The 16,778-nt window shown below is 40.2% G+C and overlaps 1 protein-coding gene, 1 long non-coding RNA gene and 2 other non-coding genes across 10 annotated transcripts; all 4 read left to right on the forward strand.

Annotated features, from left to right (window-relative positions):
• The first annotated feature begins 1,850 nt into the window (after positions 1-1,850).
• LOC143528397 (interferon-induced protein 44-like) lies at positions 1,851-12,062 on the forward strand. The gene is made up of 7 exons (XM_077024112.1): positions 1,851-2,833; positions 3,454-3,487; positions 4,079-4,277; positions 4,886-5,035; positions 5,272-5,443; positions 5,819-5,919; positions 11,690-12,062. The coding sequence occupies exons 1-7, from the start codon at positions 2,779-2,781 to the stop codon at positions 11,870-11,872; spliced, it is 894 nt and encodes a 297-aa protein (XP_076880227.1). The 5' UTR covers positions 1,851-2,778; the 3' UTR covers positions 11,873-12,062.
• A 356-nt stretch (positions 12,063-12,418) lies between these two features.
• LOC143527841 (uncharacterized) lies at positions 12,419-16,325 on the forward strand. Of its 7 annotated transcripts, none has more exons than XR_013134285.1 (10): positions 12,419-12,665; positions 12,914-13,043; positions 13,137-13,226; positions 13,544-13,632; positions 14,137-14,243; positions 14,468-14,520; positions 14,994-15,033; positions 15,311-15,455; positions 15,681-15,744; positions 16,143-16,325. It is a non-coding gene; the product is annotated as an uncharacterized LOC143527841 (long non-coding RNA). The 7 variants fall into 7 exon arrangements; XR_013134286.1 differs by having other exon boundaries at positions 12,965-13,043; positions 13,441-13,632; XR_013134284.1 differs by having other exon boundaries at positions 12,965-13,043.
• LOC143528950 (small nucleolar RNA SNORD60) lies at positions 14,305-14,390 on the forward strand. The gene has a single exon (XR_013134557.1). It is a non-coding gene; the product is annotated as a small nucleolar RNA SNORD60 (small nucleolar RNA).
• On the forward strand, positions 15,517-15,603 carry LOC143528948 (small nucleolar RNA SNORD60). Its single transcript, XR_013134556.1, has one exon. It is a non-coding gene; the product is annotated as a small nucleolar RNA SNORD60 (small nucleolar RNA).
• Positions 16,326-16,778: the final 453 nt, after the last annotated feature.

The raw sequence follows: 16,778 nt of genomic DNA on the forward strand, positions 1-16,778 counted from the left end.
TCTGCGTCTGTGGAACTTCGTGGTGAGGGCTATGTCGCCTGATAATCTGTCTCACTTGTGAATCGTCTCGTAATCACGTGGGGCTAATGTGGTCTGTCTATTTAATGTGCGCTCACGCAGTGTCCTGTGCTCGTCGTTGTCTAAAGTCTACACGTTGTGTCGTTTGTTCTCCGTGCGCTATTGCGCAATACTTGTATAATAAACGTGAAGTCTGCAGAAAGAAGGATTTCGTGTTTCGTCCTTCGTCCCTCGCCGAACGTCACAAAAGCTTTTTTTATCCTCTTTGACGTATAAACTAACCTGCTGGGGGAGGAGGAGCCAATGTGGATTTCTTACACTTCAAGTACTCTCTGAATTTTTCAAGTTCCAGCTAAACCTGCTTAGACTTTTTTACAAACAGGTTTTTGGGACTTGTCTACAGGTCCTTAACATTATGAACAAAACATACATTCTAGAAAGTTACTTAGAAAATTGTTTAAGTTGTTTCAGGGTAACATTCTTCTGAGATATTAGTCATTGATTGCCCTTCAAGTAGAAAGCAAAAGTTCAAAAACAAGAAAAACACATATCACACATATACTTAGAACCACACATATAAAAAACAAGCAGGCTTCTAGTTTAGAATTAACCTTTCACACGTTATTCAAAACCATGGCAAATGAGCAGAGAAAATGAAACTTTCTGTCGAGTGAACTGAGCCAAAAAGAAAAGTATACTGTTTTCAAAAGCTTGAGGAAGACCTCAAATTCAGAAAAAAACAAAACAAAAATGGGACGATATTGCCAAGAATATCAGTGCATGTAATGGAATTAAGAGATATGGCATGTGGCATGACTTCTGTAGTCAAGCCAAAATAAGGGGGCACAACTCAGAAAGGAGAGGGCTAAGACTGGTGGAGGTCAAATGTCCACAAATTCCCTTACTGTTGAGGAGGAGAAGGCACTGGGGATACTGGGCCCCACAGCTACTGAAGGGATACCAGGGGATTTGATACAGGAGTACATGTCCACCATCAAATGCACTGTCCCTAGCCATCTGACACACTCCAGAATTAGCCCAGATGAAGGAGTCATTATACTCACAGACCACTTGGCCACAATGTCCGTAAAGAGGCATTGGTGGTTGCATATTATTTGTATATTCAAAGCAGAGAGGCCTTTACGGTAGATTAAGTACTTAGTTACTAACGTTTTTGAAAACGCACCCGTGATCTTTAAATCTAGACTTAAGACTCACCTATCTAATCAAGCCTTCAGTTAATGTACTACATATGAAGGCGTGGAGCTTGGGGGGCCCCCAGTCATTGCGTCTTCTGGTAATCTGAAATTATACACCGTTTCATCCCCTTGCTTTCTGCTTTGCAAAGCTGCTTTGTGGCAACAAGTGTTGTAAAAAGTGCTATATAAATAAAGTGTACTTGACTCAATAAGTTGTTGGCTTTATTACTGGTAGGCCTTTTTCACTGGTTCCAAGGGCACTTTTCTAGCATTTAAAATGTATGAACTTTTTACTACAAAGACTCTCATGAATAAGGTGAATATTTCCAGATCAAAAAGACTTTTAAATGCTTTTGAAACTAACCAAATCTTGGTCTGGTATAATAATAATAATAATAATAATAATAATAATAATAATCTTTTTGTATAGCACCTTTCATACATACATGCAACTCAAGTGCTTTACAGTATAAATAAAAGAAACATAAAAAGGAGATAAGACAAAAAGAAAATGTTAAAAGAAATTAAAGATAAAATATTAAAATAACATAAAATGTAAAAAAGTAAAGTAAACAATATAATAAAAAAGTAAATAAGATAATATAAAAATAAAATAGAGAGTTTCTTAACTAAAAGCAAATCTAAACAGGAATGTTTTGAAACTGTTCTTGAAACTATTCAGGGATGAAATGCCTCTGAGCTCTTCAGGAAGAGAATTCCAGAGCTTTGGGCCATAGTGGCTAAAAGCACCCTCGCCAAACTTTAATCAGCTTTTAGGAATCACCAGTAGATTACTGTTTGAAGACCTGAGAGACCTGACTGGAACATATCTAACCATCATTTCACTGAGGTAAAGAGGGGCAAGACCATGAAGACATTTAAAAACCATGACTAGAACCTTAAAATCTATCCTAAAGCTGACAGGTAACCAGTGCAGTGAGTGGAATGCAGGTGTAATATGATCTCTCTTTCTCCTGCGGGTCAAAACCCTTGCAGCCGCATTCTGAACTCTCTGTAGGTGCGAAATAGAGCTCTTTGGATTAGCACAACTGAGATTGATAAGTGGTAAAGTCTGTTTTAGTTCATGCAATGTGAGTTAAGACTCGTATTTTGTTTCTGTAAGAATACAAATAGTTATCCGTATCATATTACATAATCACCAGGCCAACTTTTATATCTGCCATCGGCACCGGTGCTGTAATTCTCTTTTATCTTCTTTTCAACACATGCAGGCTGTAAAAAGGTTTCTTTCACTTTCCATTTACTAGAAAGCACATGCAGGCAATGTACACTTAATGTATGTTTTACTTTCACTTTATATGTAATATAAATATAGAGCCTGAGTATATGACAGCATGTAGGACACAGCAGGTATAAATCTGAAGAACAAGCTAGTATACCAGCAGACCAGCCGAGCCAGAAACTGAATACAGACATTTGGTGTTCAGAAAATTAATTATTAATAAATATCAAAACCATCCTGGTTTTTCATAAATTGTAAATACTTTTCTGTAAATTAGGGTATTTATACTAGGATTTTTAAAAGAAATAATTGGATAAAATGGGATCATCAGATTCCCGAATAGAAACACCAACAGCACCACCACCCAAACAAGGTGAGTACACCTTTTATATATATATATATAATAAAAATTAAAACAGATTATCTAAAGTTTAAAAGTTAAAAAGATTTATAATGATGTGAACATCATTATAACCTATTAAAAATGCAGATTAGGATTGCATGGGAGAAATGTTTTTGGTTTCATTTACACACATACAGCAGAAAATCAGCAACATGCTAATTTGGCTAATACAAAGCAAAAGGGACAGTTATGATAACCCCAAACATCAGTTGTCAGGTGATTATGGCTTTCATACGCAAGTGTTTACTTCCAGGTAGATATTAGGTATATTGGCCAGAATTGGGACTTTGGTAGCTGTGTATGGTTTCATATCTTTGTTTAAGGGCCAGTTCTGACATGAATGTTGTGGCCCAAAAGTCACTTAAGGAAGAGGGCCACAGAACACCTATCTTGTGGCAGCTTTGTTAATACCTGCTCCCACAACAATGTGCAAACATTTTCACTAATAGCAAAAGATTAAACTAGTGTAAAAGAAAACACACATGATCTAAATTATTGGTGTACAGTGCATATCTAAGGCAGCTGTCCTTACATATGCCCTATTGAATACTTTACTCATACTTTGCGAATATTTTGATTTTGTGTTTCAGAATTTGATTCACCATGGAGGAAAACACCTTGGGAGTAAGTAAAAGCACTGGTCAAGTGAAGTGGGTATTTTCATTTGTGATGAAGAGAAGAAAATTCATGTAATTGTTTTCAGTGTTTTAACTCCAGCTAGAATATGGTTCAGAACACCTTTCAACTTTTGAACAATCACTTACAGCTTTATTGCAGTCTTTCATTTAGGCCCCCTGTGATGATGTAAGATTTGTCTTGCCCCAAATTTATTGTGTGCCTGAACGATTTTTAAAGCTGTAAAGTGTAGTTGATAAGGCAGAGCATGGAACATCTTAGGTTTTGGGGTCCCCAACCACAAAATCATGAACAGCAGTATGAAACTCATTGTCTTCCAGGCCAATTAGTAGAAGACAGCATGTTTAATCATTTCTGACAACCTGTATCTATATTTTATGCTCACCTATAATTATTTATTTATTTTCTTTAATTCTTAATTCTTTATATACATGAGTGTGAAGCCTAATAAAGGACATTATCCTGTCTTATCACATGTGTTACTTCACATTACATGTGGTGTGATGTAACCTTATGAAAACAGTGGTATTACCAGTAGCCAAATAGTGTTATCATTTTTTTTTTTTTTGCTTTTTTCAGAGGCAAAAGAAACTTACTAAAGAATCTAAGGGAATTCAGTGTCAGCCATCCAGATGTTGAGCACGTCAGGATTCTGATTGTTGGAGAGGTTGGAGTAGGAAAGTCCAGCTTCATAAATTCCGTCAATAATGCTTTCCAAGGACGGATCACCTGTGAGGCTCTTACTGCTACAACAGGTGGCACAAGTTTCACAAAAATAGTAAGTACATTAAAAGTTTTCATGTTTTTCTACATACAATGAATTTTAAACAAAAATGTATAATGTGTGGTTTCATGTTAACTAGTATTGTCAAGTCCTATAGATAAAGAGTTTAAGGTTTAGTCTGCTCTATCACACTTTATTGAACATAGCTTACACCTTTTTTATCTGATGGACTTTGAATTGGTAAGGTCTTCACTTTTGCCCTTATCCCATTATACAGGATCACTTTGGCACCACAATGCATAGCAGCAGCCATAAAATGACCCTAAAAAACATTAAACATAATGCAAAAATGTGACACCAAATTGTGAAATACTACTTTTTCATGCCACAATTATACAGACTGGACTTCTTATTCTTTAATTTACTTATTTTGCCACCTGGTTCAAAATATCAAATAGTATAGTAAGTGTATTGATGCTGAGAAAAGAGGAAGTTTAAAAGTAACAGTTTTACTGAACACTTTAACAGACACACGGAAGTGTGTGTTTGCTGAGCCCCAAAGTGTTCCATGTTGATGCGTATCAATAAACTCTGTGTATGCAATGCTCTCGTCCCAGGATCCTGCCTTTCCTAATATGTTACACTACTGTTTGTTTTTTTAGTTTAAAACCCATTACATTGATGGAGGAGATAAAAAAAAACTGCCTTTTGTCTTCAATGACATCATGGGACTTGAATCATCAGATGGTTGCGGTGCACATGTAGATGACATCATCAAAGCCCTGGAAGGTCTTGTTAAAGAAGGATACAAAGTGAGTAGGACATCCAAGACATACAAAACCTTTACTGATTTTTTCAAAGGTTTGTTTTCAAAGGTTTTTTTTTTTTTTTTTTTTTTTTGAAATAATACAATTGGAACACTTTCCTGCAAATACATTTGTCTTAAGCAATAACAAAAAGGGGCTGACATGGTCAAGAACTTGAATATACCTAAAACCAGAATTAAAATGTAACTAATATTTGGTCTTTCTTCCACTCACATATTCAGTTTAATCCTGTAAACCCCTTAACCAAAAAGGACCATGATTACAGACATAACCCCAGTGCTGGAGATCAGTCCTACTGCCTGGTCAACATCATGGCAGCAGACAAAGTATCATTTATGAAAGATCATGTTCTTAAAAAGATGAGATATATCCGTGAGAAGGCAACAGAACTGGGTAAGTACTATGGACAAAATGGATATATATATATATATATATATATATATATATATATATATATATATATATATATATATATATATATATATACATTAGTAATTGCTGGATAAATAAATACTGAATTAATGGATAGCAATATGAAATCAGTGCCATAATCATTCCACACTAGAAGTATTTTACGTCGAAACTAAAAATGGAAAAGGTGATCTGAAGCAGAGAGTCCATACCTGTATTGTGCTGGTGCTTAAACCATCACTGCAGGTACATGTCCTCCCTCTAGTGGTGTGTAGGGGGGGCAACATGCCTATTAGAGCATATTGTGATGATGACATTTGTTGATGTTATGAGCTTACATAAATTCATGTTATTCAGATATGCCTCAAATAATCATCATGACAAGAGTGGATGAAGCATGTCCACTGGTTAAAGAGGATTTAAAGAAGGTCTACACCAGCAAGAAGATTAAAGAGAAGGTAATTTTTTTAATTTGTCTAGGTTCCTTTTAGGCCACCAAAACACCTCTGATTCATTGAGACATGAACTACACAAGACATCTGTAGGTGTTCTGTGGTTAATGGCCTCAATGCATTAACAACAGATCTTCTGAATGTGAGTTGAGTCCTCCATTGATCTGACCCTTTTCCAGTATTACCTATGGACAGAGGTGGGGACTCGAGTCACATGACTCGGACTCGAGTCAGACTCGAGTCATTAATATTAAGACTTTTGACTTGACTTGAAAAAATATTCAGAGACTTAGACTTGACTTGGACTTTTACACCAATAACTTGGGACTTGAATTGGACTTGAATCTGTTTACTTGCAAAGACTTGATTTTTCTTACCCCAAATCTAAATTTTAAAACGCATATTAATATTTATAAAGTGCGCCCCATTAATTTAATTTCCGTCCTTCTGACGCAGACCGGCGTTACACCAGATTCTGTGACCGTCGAGTTTTGTGACCACAGGGGGCGCTATTTCACAGTTTCTGTTCAGAGGCACAAACGCTTTACGAATGCTACGTAAACTACGCTGATGCACTTTCTTTACTCGTTTTGTTGGTGTCCACGAGCCAAAATATGACAGATGTTTATATTTACATTTATCGTCTCTTAATTACATAAATATACTTAAACAAGATTTACCATCCCCTCACCATTGCAGCCAACAAAGAAATCATGAATGGGATGTACAGGTGAGCCTTTTAAACTGGGGTCACCAATTCTGACGGCAGCCATCAGAATATGTGACCCCACGGAATCTCCAGGTAACAATAGTAGCCTACACCGTGACCCCACAATAACAGAAAACAATGAAAAAATAACCCTAACCTTTTATTAGTCTATATTTAAACATTTTATCCAAATAACCATTTGTAATGACAGCATCTTGCTTACGATGAAGCTTGCTATTTTCGTGTAAAATGATGTAATGAAACATTCTTGTTTAAGTACATTTATGTAATTAAGAGAATGTAATGTAAATGTAAATGATCTGTCATCTTTTGGCTGGCGGACACCAACAAAACGAGTAAAGAAACGCATCAGAGTAGCATTCGTAAAGCGTTGGTGCCTGTAAAAAAAAAGACTCGAAAGGACTTGAAATTCCAAGTTTCAGACTTGGGACTTGACTTGACGGTTGCTTGTCTTGACTCGAGACTTGACTTGAGTTGACTGCCGTTGCTTGAGACTTGACTCGGGACTTGAGGATAAAGACTTGGACTTACTTGAGACTTGCAAAACACTGACTTGGTCCCACCTCTGCCTATGGAGCTTTTTTAGTGTCACCAGAACATGAACCTGAAATTATTATTACTTGAAAAACCAGTCTGTAAAATTCATTCAGGTATGCAAAAATTCAAGTTAAAATTCAGGTTCAGGTCGAAATTCAGGTTTGGGTCGCAATTCAGGTTCAGGTCGAAATTCAGGTTCGGGTCGAAATTCAGCTTCTGATTATGTGGCAGCTGCCACAAGGTGCCATTTCTGGGTGGCACAGTGGTCACTTTTGTGCTGCATACATGCTGCTTACACGCCAAACAGGGACTGCACCCTTACAGGAAATTTAGCAGAAAGACACGCCTCCCAATGACCTCTGATATGTTTTGTGATTGGCCAGATGCAGTTCGATTAGCTCCGAGTTTGTTTGCTCATCCTAAGTATCCCGGATGCATTCCCGACCCGCATTTCAACCTGAACCTGAATTTCGACCCAAACCAGAATTTCGACCCGAACCTGAATTTCGACCTGAACTTGAATTGCGACCCAAACCTGAATTTCGACCTGAACCTGAATTTTAACTTGAATTTTTGCATACCTGAATGAATTTTACAGACTGTTTTTCAAGTAATAATGATTTCAGGTTCAGGTTCTGGTGACACTAAAAAAGCTCCATATATTACCCGCAGATGCTCGATCAGCTTGAAATCTGGAGGCCAACTGAAAATTTTCTGAAAATGTTTTGCACTGTACCAGCAAAATGTTTCGGAATTGTGGGAAGATTAACTGGTTCAGAAACACTTTGGTTCAAAGTGCTTACACAACTATCTGAAACATCCCGTCTCTCAGAGTGAACTTTATTGTGAACTTTATTTATACAAGTACAAGGTGACAAAATATCGTTCCCTGGGTCCAGTGTTAAAGCACCAGGAGCCCAGACCAGCCGCTGCATCATAAGATGCGCCGCCAGTTCCTCAGAATTGGGGCAGAAACATAGAGAGATAAACACTAGGAGGAGACAAAAAAATATGACTGATTATTCTCACAACAGGACAACAGTCTGTGTGCATGCAAAAAATCCCAATAACACATCCATGCATTGATAACACAGACATTCAAGCAGAGAGAGGTGTGATTCATTCAAATAGGGAGGGGGGATCCAGAGGCCTGGCACACAGTTTTTGTGTCAAAGTTCACGGTGGAGAGTGAGAGCCATCCTCTGACAGTCTCTGTGTGGGGGAAGGAGCAGGTAACCAAGTTACCAATGTAGATAAGCAAGAATGAAGAATTTAGTAAGGAGCCTGTCCTTGAGCACACGGAACTCCTCTTAAGTCTTCAAGCGTATAGCATTGATATAATCGAATCCTCCACGATCTAATCCAAGCTTTTACTAACAGTCACAGTCTGCGTTCTGACAGCTCTACCCATTGCATCAATCATGTTGGGCAATTTTCGTGGGCGTTTGATAACTGACACCACTCTTTTAATTTCCTGATACACCCAATCAACACCTAATCCAATCAACAGAACCGCAAAGATCAAAGATCCAAATAGATACACATCCTCAATGTCTTCCAGGGGGAGAGGTGCGAGACACAAACTACGCCACGTCCCCCTTGAGTCAAACACATATCCACATATCCAATATTCCGTCCGGACATGTGGGTTCTCCCGCAGCATGACTCCTCATGGAAAAAATAGTGTCAATCGCGTGGAGAGACCACTTAATCAGTTCCATTGTCTTTGTTCAAATTCAAAGAGCAGCGTCAGGGTACTAAGACGAGACAGATCTAAGATGGCAGCGCGTTAACATGCAGCGGCCGCTCTGGGTCCGAAAATGGTGTTTTTGTGTTACTGGTTGTCGCTACTTCCAGTTTTTTTTCCGCTGTTAAATGCATGGGAACTCCAATGCACATGTTCTACCACCGCCATACCCTGCTACAGTGGAGAAATCAATCAGGAAACAAGCTCCAAGATGATGTTCTGCAGAAGCTACGAGAGCTCAGTCTGCTACGAGACCCAGGCCTGCAGACCGCGGCGTTGCCTGATGGTGGAACCTGGCGGAAGTCTCATCGCAAGCGGTGCGAGCGAAAGCGGAAATGCGAAAGAGAGCTGGGATCTGCGCGAGGCTAAAGGCTAGCCATAGCCGCCCCGCTATACCACCGCGATTCCTCGCAAACGTTTGCTCTCTTGACAACAAACTGGACTACATTCGACTCCAGCGAACTACCCAGCGTGAGTTCAGAGACTGCTGTGTTTTAGTCTTCGTGGAATCGTGGCTGAGCGACAACATTCCAGACAGTGCCATTCAGCTAGCAGGGCTAACCGCGTTCAGAGTGTTTACATCAACACGGAATGGTGCAACAACGCTGTGACTGTTGCTAGACACTGCTCTCCGCTAGTGGAGTTCCTGAGAGTCAAATGTAGACCTTTTTATTTGGCACGAGAATTCTCCGCCATGCTGATAGCCGTCGTGTACATACCACCTAGCGCTAGTGCTAATGCTAAGGAGGCACTATGCAAACTGTACGGTGCTATCAGAGATCTGCTAAATAAACACCCAGATGGACTATTCATTATCGCCGGAAATTTCAACCATGCAAATCTCAAGTCAGTCCTCCCTAAATTCCATCAACATGTGGACTTTGCAACGAGAGGAGCGAACGCACTAGATCTTGTTTATACAAACATCCCCAGCGCGTACTGGGCGGAGCCCCACCCCCACCTTGCATTCTCGGACCACATGTCTGTGTGGCTCACCCCAGCCTACAGTCTGCTCATCAGACGCTCCAGACCAGTTCAGAAGCAGGTGAGAACCTGGCCGGCAGGAGCCATCTCTGCCCTTCAGGACTGTTTTGAGCGCACTGCATGGGACATGTTCAGGGAGGCTATAACTGACGGTGACACAGTTAACCTGGAGGAGTACACAGCATCAGTCACTGGCTACATCAGCAAGTGCATTGATGATGTTACTGTCTCCAGGACCATCACAACACGCCCAAACCAAAAGCCGTGGATGACTGCTGAGGTACGTGCTCTGCTAAGGACCCGCGACTCAGTCTTCAGAGTGGGTGACAAGGTGGCCCTGAGGAAAGCAAGGGCCAAACTGTCACGACCCATCAGAGAGGCAAAATGCGCACATGCCCAGAGAATCCACAGCCACTTCAAAGACACTGGTGACACGCGGCGCATGTAGCAGAGCATCCAGGCAATCACCAACTACAGGACAACACCACCATCCTGTGACGGTGATGCCTCCCTCCCTGATGCCTTGAATGACTTCTATGCACGGTTCAAGGCACAAAACGACACGTCGGCAAGGAAGACCACACCCAAGCTAGATGAGCAGGTATTGTGTCTGTCTGCAGTGGATGTGAGGAGAACTTTGCGCAGAGTCAACTCACGCAAAGCTGCAGGACCAGACCACATCCCCGGCAGAGTGCTCAGGGAATGTGCAGAACAACTGACGGATGTTCTCACGGACATCTTCAACATCCCCCTGAGCCAGTAGCGAACCGTGACCATTAAACCTGGACCCGCTCCCATACCAGCGCCCCTCCCATTCCTGTTTCCTCTCCTAATTAACTGCAATAAATGAAAAATTAAAATTGAGACGACAGTACAGCTTTAGAAACACAATAAACAATAACGTCTGTATTAGATAACTTCTTAAGCAAAATAAGGTTCCAACAAAATAAGGTTCACAGCTCCGTGTTCCTCGGGAGCGGAATATGTAAACAACGCAAAGCACGAGGGCATCAAAGGAATGAATCGAAACTAGCTAGCGGTGGTACGCTAACGACAGCTAGCATCGGCACAGCGGGCGGAAATTATCATACAGTTAAGCCCGCCCACTAAGAGGGAAGATATGATTGGTCAATTTTGCTGTCATTTTAAACTGGTATTGCGCTGAATTATAACTGCCAGGCCCTCTGTAAACGAACAACGGGCATCACAGTCCTGATAGGGGGAGACACAGGCTTCCACTTAACTTCACCCCTCACCTTCAGTCAATGGTCCTCCTGCTTGGTTGCTGCCCTCCTACACCCCCTCCATGTCTCCTGGTGTACTGCTCCATGCTCTGGACAGGCCTCATTCTACCTCTATGGCGAGAGAACTGACAAAATGCCAAAGTGACCAAAACATCAGTCAGAAAGGATGAGAACGGAGGTCTGTGATCACCACCTGCAGAACCACTCCTTTATAGGGGGGGTCTTGCTAAGTACTTCTCATTTCTACCTGTTGTCTCTTCCATTTGCAGAACAGCAGGTGAAATAGATTCACAGTCAGTGTTGCTTCCTAACTCAACACGTTGGTTTCAAAGAAGTGTGGTTGACTGAGTTACATAGTGTTGTTTAAGTGTTCCCTTTATATATATTAGTGTTGTCAATTCCAGGTGCCGCGATTAAAAGTACTCACCAGGATTTTGCTCAGGCTTATATATATATATATATATATATATATATATATATATATATATATATATATATATATATATATATATATCATTGCTTTTTTTCTTTCAGATGCAAGTGTGCAGTAATAACCTGGGTATCCCCATGAACTACATTTTCCCTGTGAAGAACTACCATGAGGAGATTGATACAGATGAATACATGGATGTCTTGATTCTCAAGGCTCTTGACCAGATTGTGAACATAGCCAATGACAAACTGATGAAAAAACCCATTCCTATTAAGTCTGAATGAGCATGGATTTTGTATTTGAGATTCCATAGCCTCGTGACCAGTTCCATTTTATTTTAAAGTGACATTAAATGTAATAACTGCAACTACTTCATAAAAGACATAAAAATAATGAATGGGATGCATCTTAAACTATATGTAATCCTGTGTCTTATTTACATTTACGGCATTTAGCAGACCCTCTTATCCAGAGCGACTTACAAAGTTATGTACAATGTTTAATAAAATGTTCAGTTTAATAAAACTGTCGTTATCTGATCCAGATAAAATCCTATAAACTCCCTTTCATTTCCCAGTGTTTCATTCATTTCCTTATATAGACTCAAACCTACAGGATTATGGGGTCCTAGTAGTAAACCTGGTGGGTGTGACACTTCCTAGTATGGACTCCACCTCCCAGCATTCAGCAGTCACGGACCCTTCCGTCACTCAACCTGGCTCCACCAATAGGAGATCCATCTCTACTGATTACTGACTATTCACACCTGTTCACCTGCCTATCTCATTGTGAAGTTTTGCTATGATCGCCACATGCATTTGAGTGTTTGCTCTGTCTGTTTCTCGACCTGCTTTGCTACTTAACAATCATCTCTGTCTTTTTCTGCACTGTGATCTCACCTCCTGATATTGAACCTTTGGAACTAATTCACCAAATACTCTTTTGTCTGTACCTTTTGATTTAGCTGTCTGATACTCTGGAAACTGACTCTCACTTGTTTTCATGACTTTGCTCAAATCTGTACAGTGGAATTCAGGAGGAGAAGTTTCAGTGAACTCGTGTTAAAAGCCACATTTGGTATGTCTGAAAGCTCTCTTAATAGGAAAAACATGAATGCAGTTCTGTTACATATTTGCAGACCCAAATTTGAAGTTTACCATTCATTAGAAAATTATTTGCTTACTATCCTTAAATCGCCATCTAGACAGATTCCATTCAAGACTTCAGCCTAATGGTATGATACTGCTCAAAGCAGGTACACGGGTGTTAAACTAAAAAAACTAGTTAAATCAGATTTTTAAACTAGTTTAAAATCCGTTTAAAAGCACCTTTCAGTTCTCATCCGAGAAGAGCAACATTTATACACTAATCCCCAGAATGCAACACCCTGTCCCGAAAGACCAGGGACTTTAAATCACATGACGCTGCGGGTACTAGGGACTCTCCACGGGATTGGTAAGTCATCTCGGATATTTTTCAATCAGCTGCCTATTGCCGTGAGAACCCAGATGAGTGCCAAGGAACTGCCCGTGTTGACCAACATTGCAGGGAGGATCGACATGCAGTGAATTATGTGGCTAGGTGGAATGAACAAGCAGTTAACCTATTGCTGAATACCTGGGGCCTCGTGTTCTAACGGTGCGTATGTACAAAAACATTGCGTAGGCTATGTTTCAGATGTACTAAATGTGACTTGAACGTGAGAAAGTGCGTACCCCCACTGCAATTTCACTTAAGGCGTACGTATGTTTCTAATGTATTTTCGTCATTTGGCAACACTTGGAGGCGATGCATTGAAATTACAACTATTAAATTCATTCAAATCGCGAACGTGTCCATTTCTCTCCGCCAGGTGGCGATAAAGAGTACATAGTAAAACAGGCGCGGACGACACAAAGAAGAACGACTATAAAATGAAACACTAGCGTGTTCTTGTTCTTTTGCCTCGCCGATAGACGCAGTGTGTGCGGAATCAAGCTGCAAATAAACCGTAGTTCTTCAGCATGGGCCTTCGTCGTTTTCTGCCGCAATATGTGATGTCCACGTAAGAAACATTTAGTGTGACTTGTTTGTGGATGTAGTAATACAAATGTTTTTATCCGGTGTATTGCTAGAATCTTTAGCAGACAAATTGGTGAGCCAAACGCGTCTGTAGTCAGCTGTTTTTCGTGTGTTTAGCCTAAGTTCACTTTCAGCGAGGATGCACTCGCGTCTTGTTTTAATTCAATTCTTTATTTGCCTCAGACACAAAATACATGGTCCATATCAAGAAAGAAAAACAAAATAAAGTAAGAAAATAAAAATAAACAAGACAGGTATTAAATACCTGTTTTAAATAACAGATATTTAAAAGTGCAGATTTGCTGGCAATCCAGAAGTTTATCCCATCATCATTTGCTATGGCGCATAGCTGAAAGTTATTAACTACGGGAAATATTTCAAGTAACGCTATTAATCGACTCGCAATCTGCAGGTTTAGTTAAATGAAGCAAATGCTTAAATTCTGTCAATGACTTTGCTAAGCAGACCTTTTTCCTTTTACGTGTAGGATGGCTATGGATGACCGAATGCTATGCCACGTGGCTATGAATTGGTCCTCTAGTTGCACGTCTGCTGGTGGTCTGGATGCCACCTAAAGACAATTTAAATGTAAAGGTGAGTTTGCTTAAGTGTTTTCAGAATCTACCTCTTTTTGCTTTGATTGCATACAACTCTGAACCAATGATGACCCTTTCTATTTTTCTGACACCTCGTATGATCACTGCCCAGCAGTACTTGATTATGAATCACACTCTGAGGTTCCTGATCCTGTTTTCAGTGAGTGTTGCTAAGGTAAATGGCTTATAGTAATATTTTTGTGAATCTGTGCCCAATTTAAGCAGGTCCCTGTATGCAGAACTACTGTGTGCATGGCACACAAGTGATGTAGGAGGTAAGTCGGTTTGCCGTGTGGTTTTAAATGCATTTTGTGTAATCTTGTGGGAGGTATACCTGTACAAACATCCTCCTCTCCGTGGTTAAGTCACTAATGACTTGCAACTCTTACATAATCAACTTTAATGATCTCAAAACACTTGTCTGATTTTAGCCTTATTGTCCAGCGTTACCAGTTTGGTTCATTTCACCATTTTCTAGGTAGCATTATGTTTATGTGCTTTTAAAGCATTGTGCCTGGCTGTGGAATGCAGTGATGATCATGTGTTTGTCTGGTCCTTGGTAAAAGGGTCTGATGATAAACTCTCTCCCTGATGCATGGCAACAGCCAGTGGGGTTTTCCCTTTGGAGTAATGTGCAGGATTGCTCTTAATTACCCAATCTTTTTCTCGAAACCCAAGCACTTTCAGTAGGAAATGGATTGTGGGGTGTGTTGTATGCATGTTTAATTCTATTGGGTTGTTTTCACAGCTTTAACTGGAGGATGCTGGTTTGATGCGTCATGGTAAAGGTAAGCTATTTACTTTGTTAACCATATTAAACCGGTGTGGTTCAGTGGTCAGACATACCTGAAACTCCTAGAGATCCGCTGCACCCCAAGTCTTGACTGACACAGCTAATAGGTTTTTGGAGTTTCTTGAATGTCATTTGGGCGGTAGTGAAACTGAATAGGGAAGTCTCCATGAGGTGTGGGGACCATGTACTGCCAATATTGATTAGACACTTATCTGAAGCTTGATGTACTTGCTGCAAATGTTTTTCATCCTGTTAACACTTTTCTTCTGCAGGTGGACAATACCAGTGAAAGGCTGACATGAGCATCGGAGATGTTGCGACTGGCTATGCAGGGCCTTGCCTTATAAAGTTTGTGCCCAACTAGTTGCACGTCTGCTGGTGGTCTGGATGCTGCCTAAAGAAAATTTAAATGTAGAGGTGAGTTTGCGTAAGTGTTTTCAGAATCTACCTCTTTTTGCTTTGATTGCATACAACTCTGAACCAATGATGACCCTTTCTATTTTTTCTGACACCTCGTATGATCACTGCCCAGCAGTACTTGATTATGAATCACACTCTGAGGTTCCTGATCCTGTTTTCAGTGAGTGTTGCTAAGGTAAATGGCTTATAGTAATATTTTTGTGAATCTGTGCCCACTTTAAGCAGGTCCCTGTGTGCAGAACTACTGTGTACTGTGTGCAGAACTACATGGCAAGTGATGTAGGAGGTGAGTCAGTTTGCTGTGTGGTTTTAAATGCATTTTGTGTAATCTTGTGGGAGGTATGCCTGTACAAACATCCTCCTCGTGGTTGTCACTAATGACTTGCAACTCTTACATAATCAACTTTAATGATCTCAAAACACTTGTCTGGTTTTGGCCTTAATGTTCAGCGTTTCCAGTTTGGTTCATTCCACCCTTCTCTAGATAGCATTGTTTAGGTGCTTTTGAAGCATTGTGCCTGACAATCAAGCTTCTTGAAAATGTGACTTGGGGGTACTGAAACAGAATAGGGAAGTCTCCATGAGGTGTGGGGACCATGTACTGCAGATATAGACACTTATCTGAAGCTTGATGTACTTGCTACAAATGTTTGTTTTCATCCTGTTAACACTGTCCTTCTGCAGGTGGACATTACCAGTAAAAGGCTGACATGAGCATCGGAGATGTTCCATGCAGTGCATTGGCTTATAAAGTTTGTGCCCAACACCATGATGCCTTCAACATGTAGTGTTTTTACACTTGATTCTTATTAAATATTTCAGTATTTGTATGAGGAACTGGTTTCTGAATAAAGTTGAGTTTCTGTACATGGGAGAAAGTGGTTTGGTTTGGATTTGCTGTTTGTATATGGTCGCTCATGTATTGCTGTATACATTTCACATTCCCCTCTGGTTTTTCATTAGACCTGTATGGATGTTTTGTATTCCTGGAATTTTGAGTGGAGTTGTGCCCTTAAGTGCCTTATTGAATAAAAAAATCTGATGCATGGACCAGGGTGAAACTAGCTGAAATGCAGTACTTGCTGGAAGTGGAATGTGAAGCATTTTTTTTTTTAGTTCAGTGCTCTCATCTTTAAAGTAATGTGGAGATCTGGAAAGTTGCACTACAGGTGAAATATATAAACCTGCCATTTGGGGGTTAAATGCACAAGAGGTAGTTATTAATGTAGTCTTGGGGGTCTTGTAGGAAAAGTTCTCTAGGTTGAGGGAACATGCAAAGGGAACGAGCATTTTGCAGGTAGTAAACAGGTCATTAACCTC

This window comes from Brachyhypopomus gauderio, chromosome 12 (assembly GCF_052324685.1).
Source record: "Brachyhypopomus gauderio isolate BG-103 chromosome 12, BGAUD_0.2, whole genome shotgun sequence".
Taxonomy (NCBI): domain Eukaryota; kingdom Metazoa; phylum Chordata; class Actinopteri; order Gymnotiformes; family Hypopomidae; genus Brachyhypopomus; species Brachyhypopomus gauderio.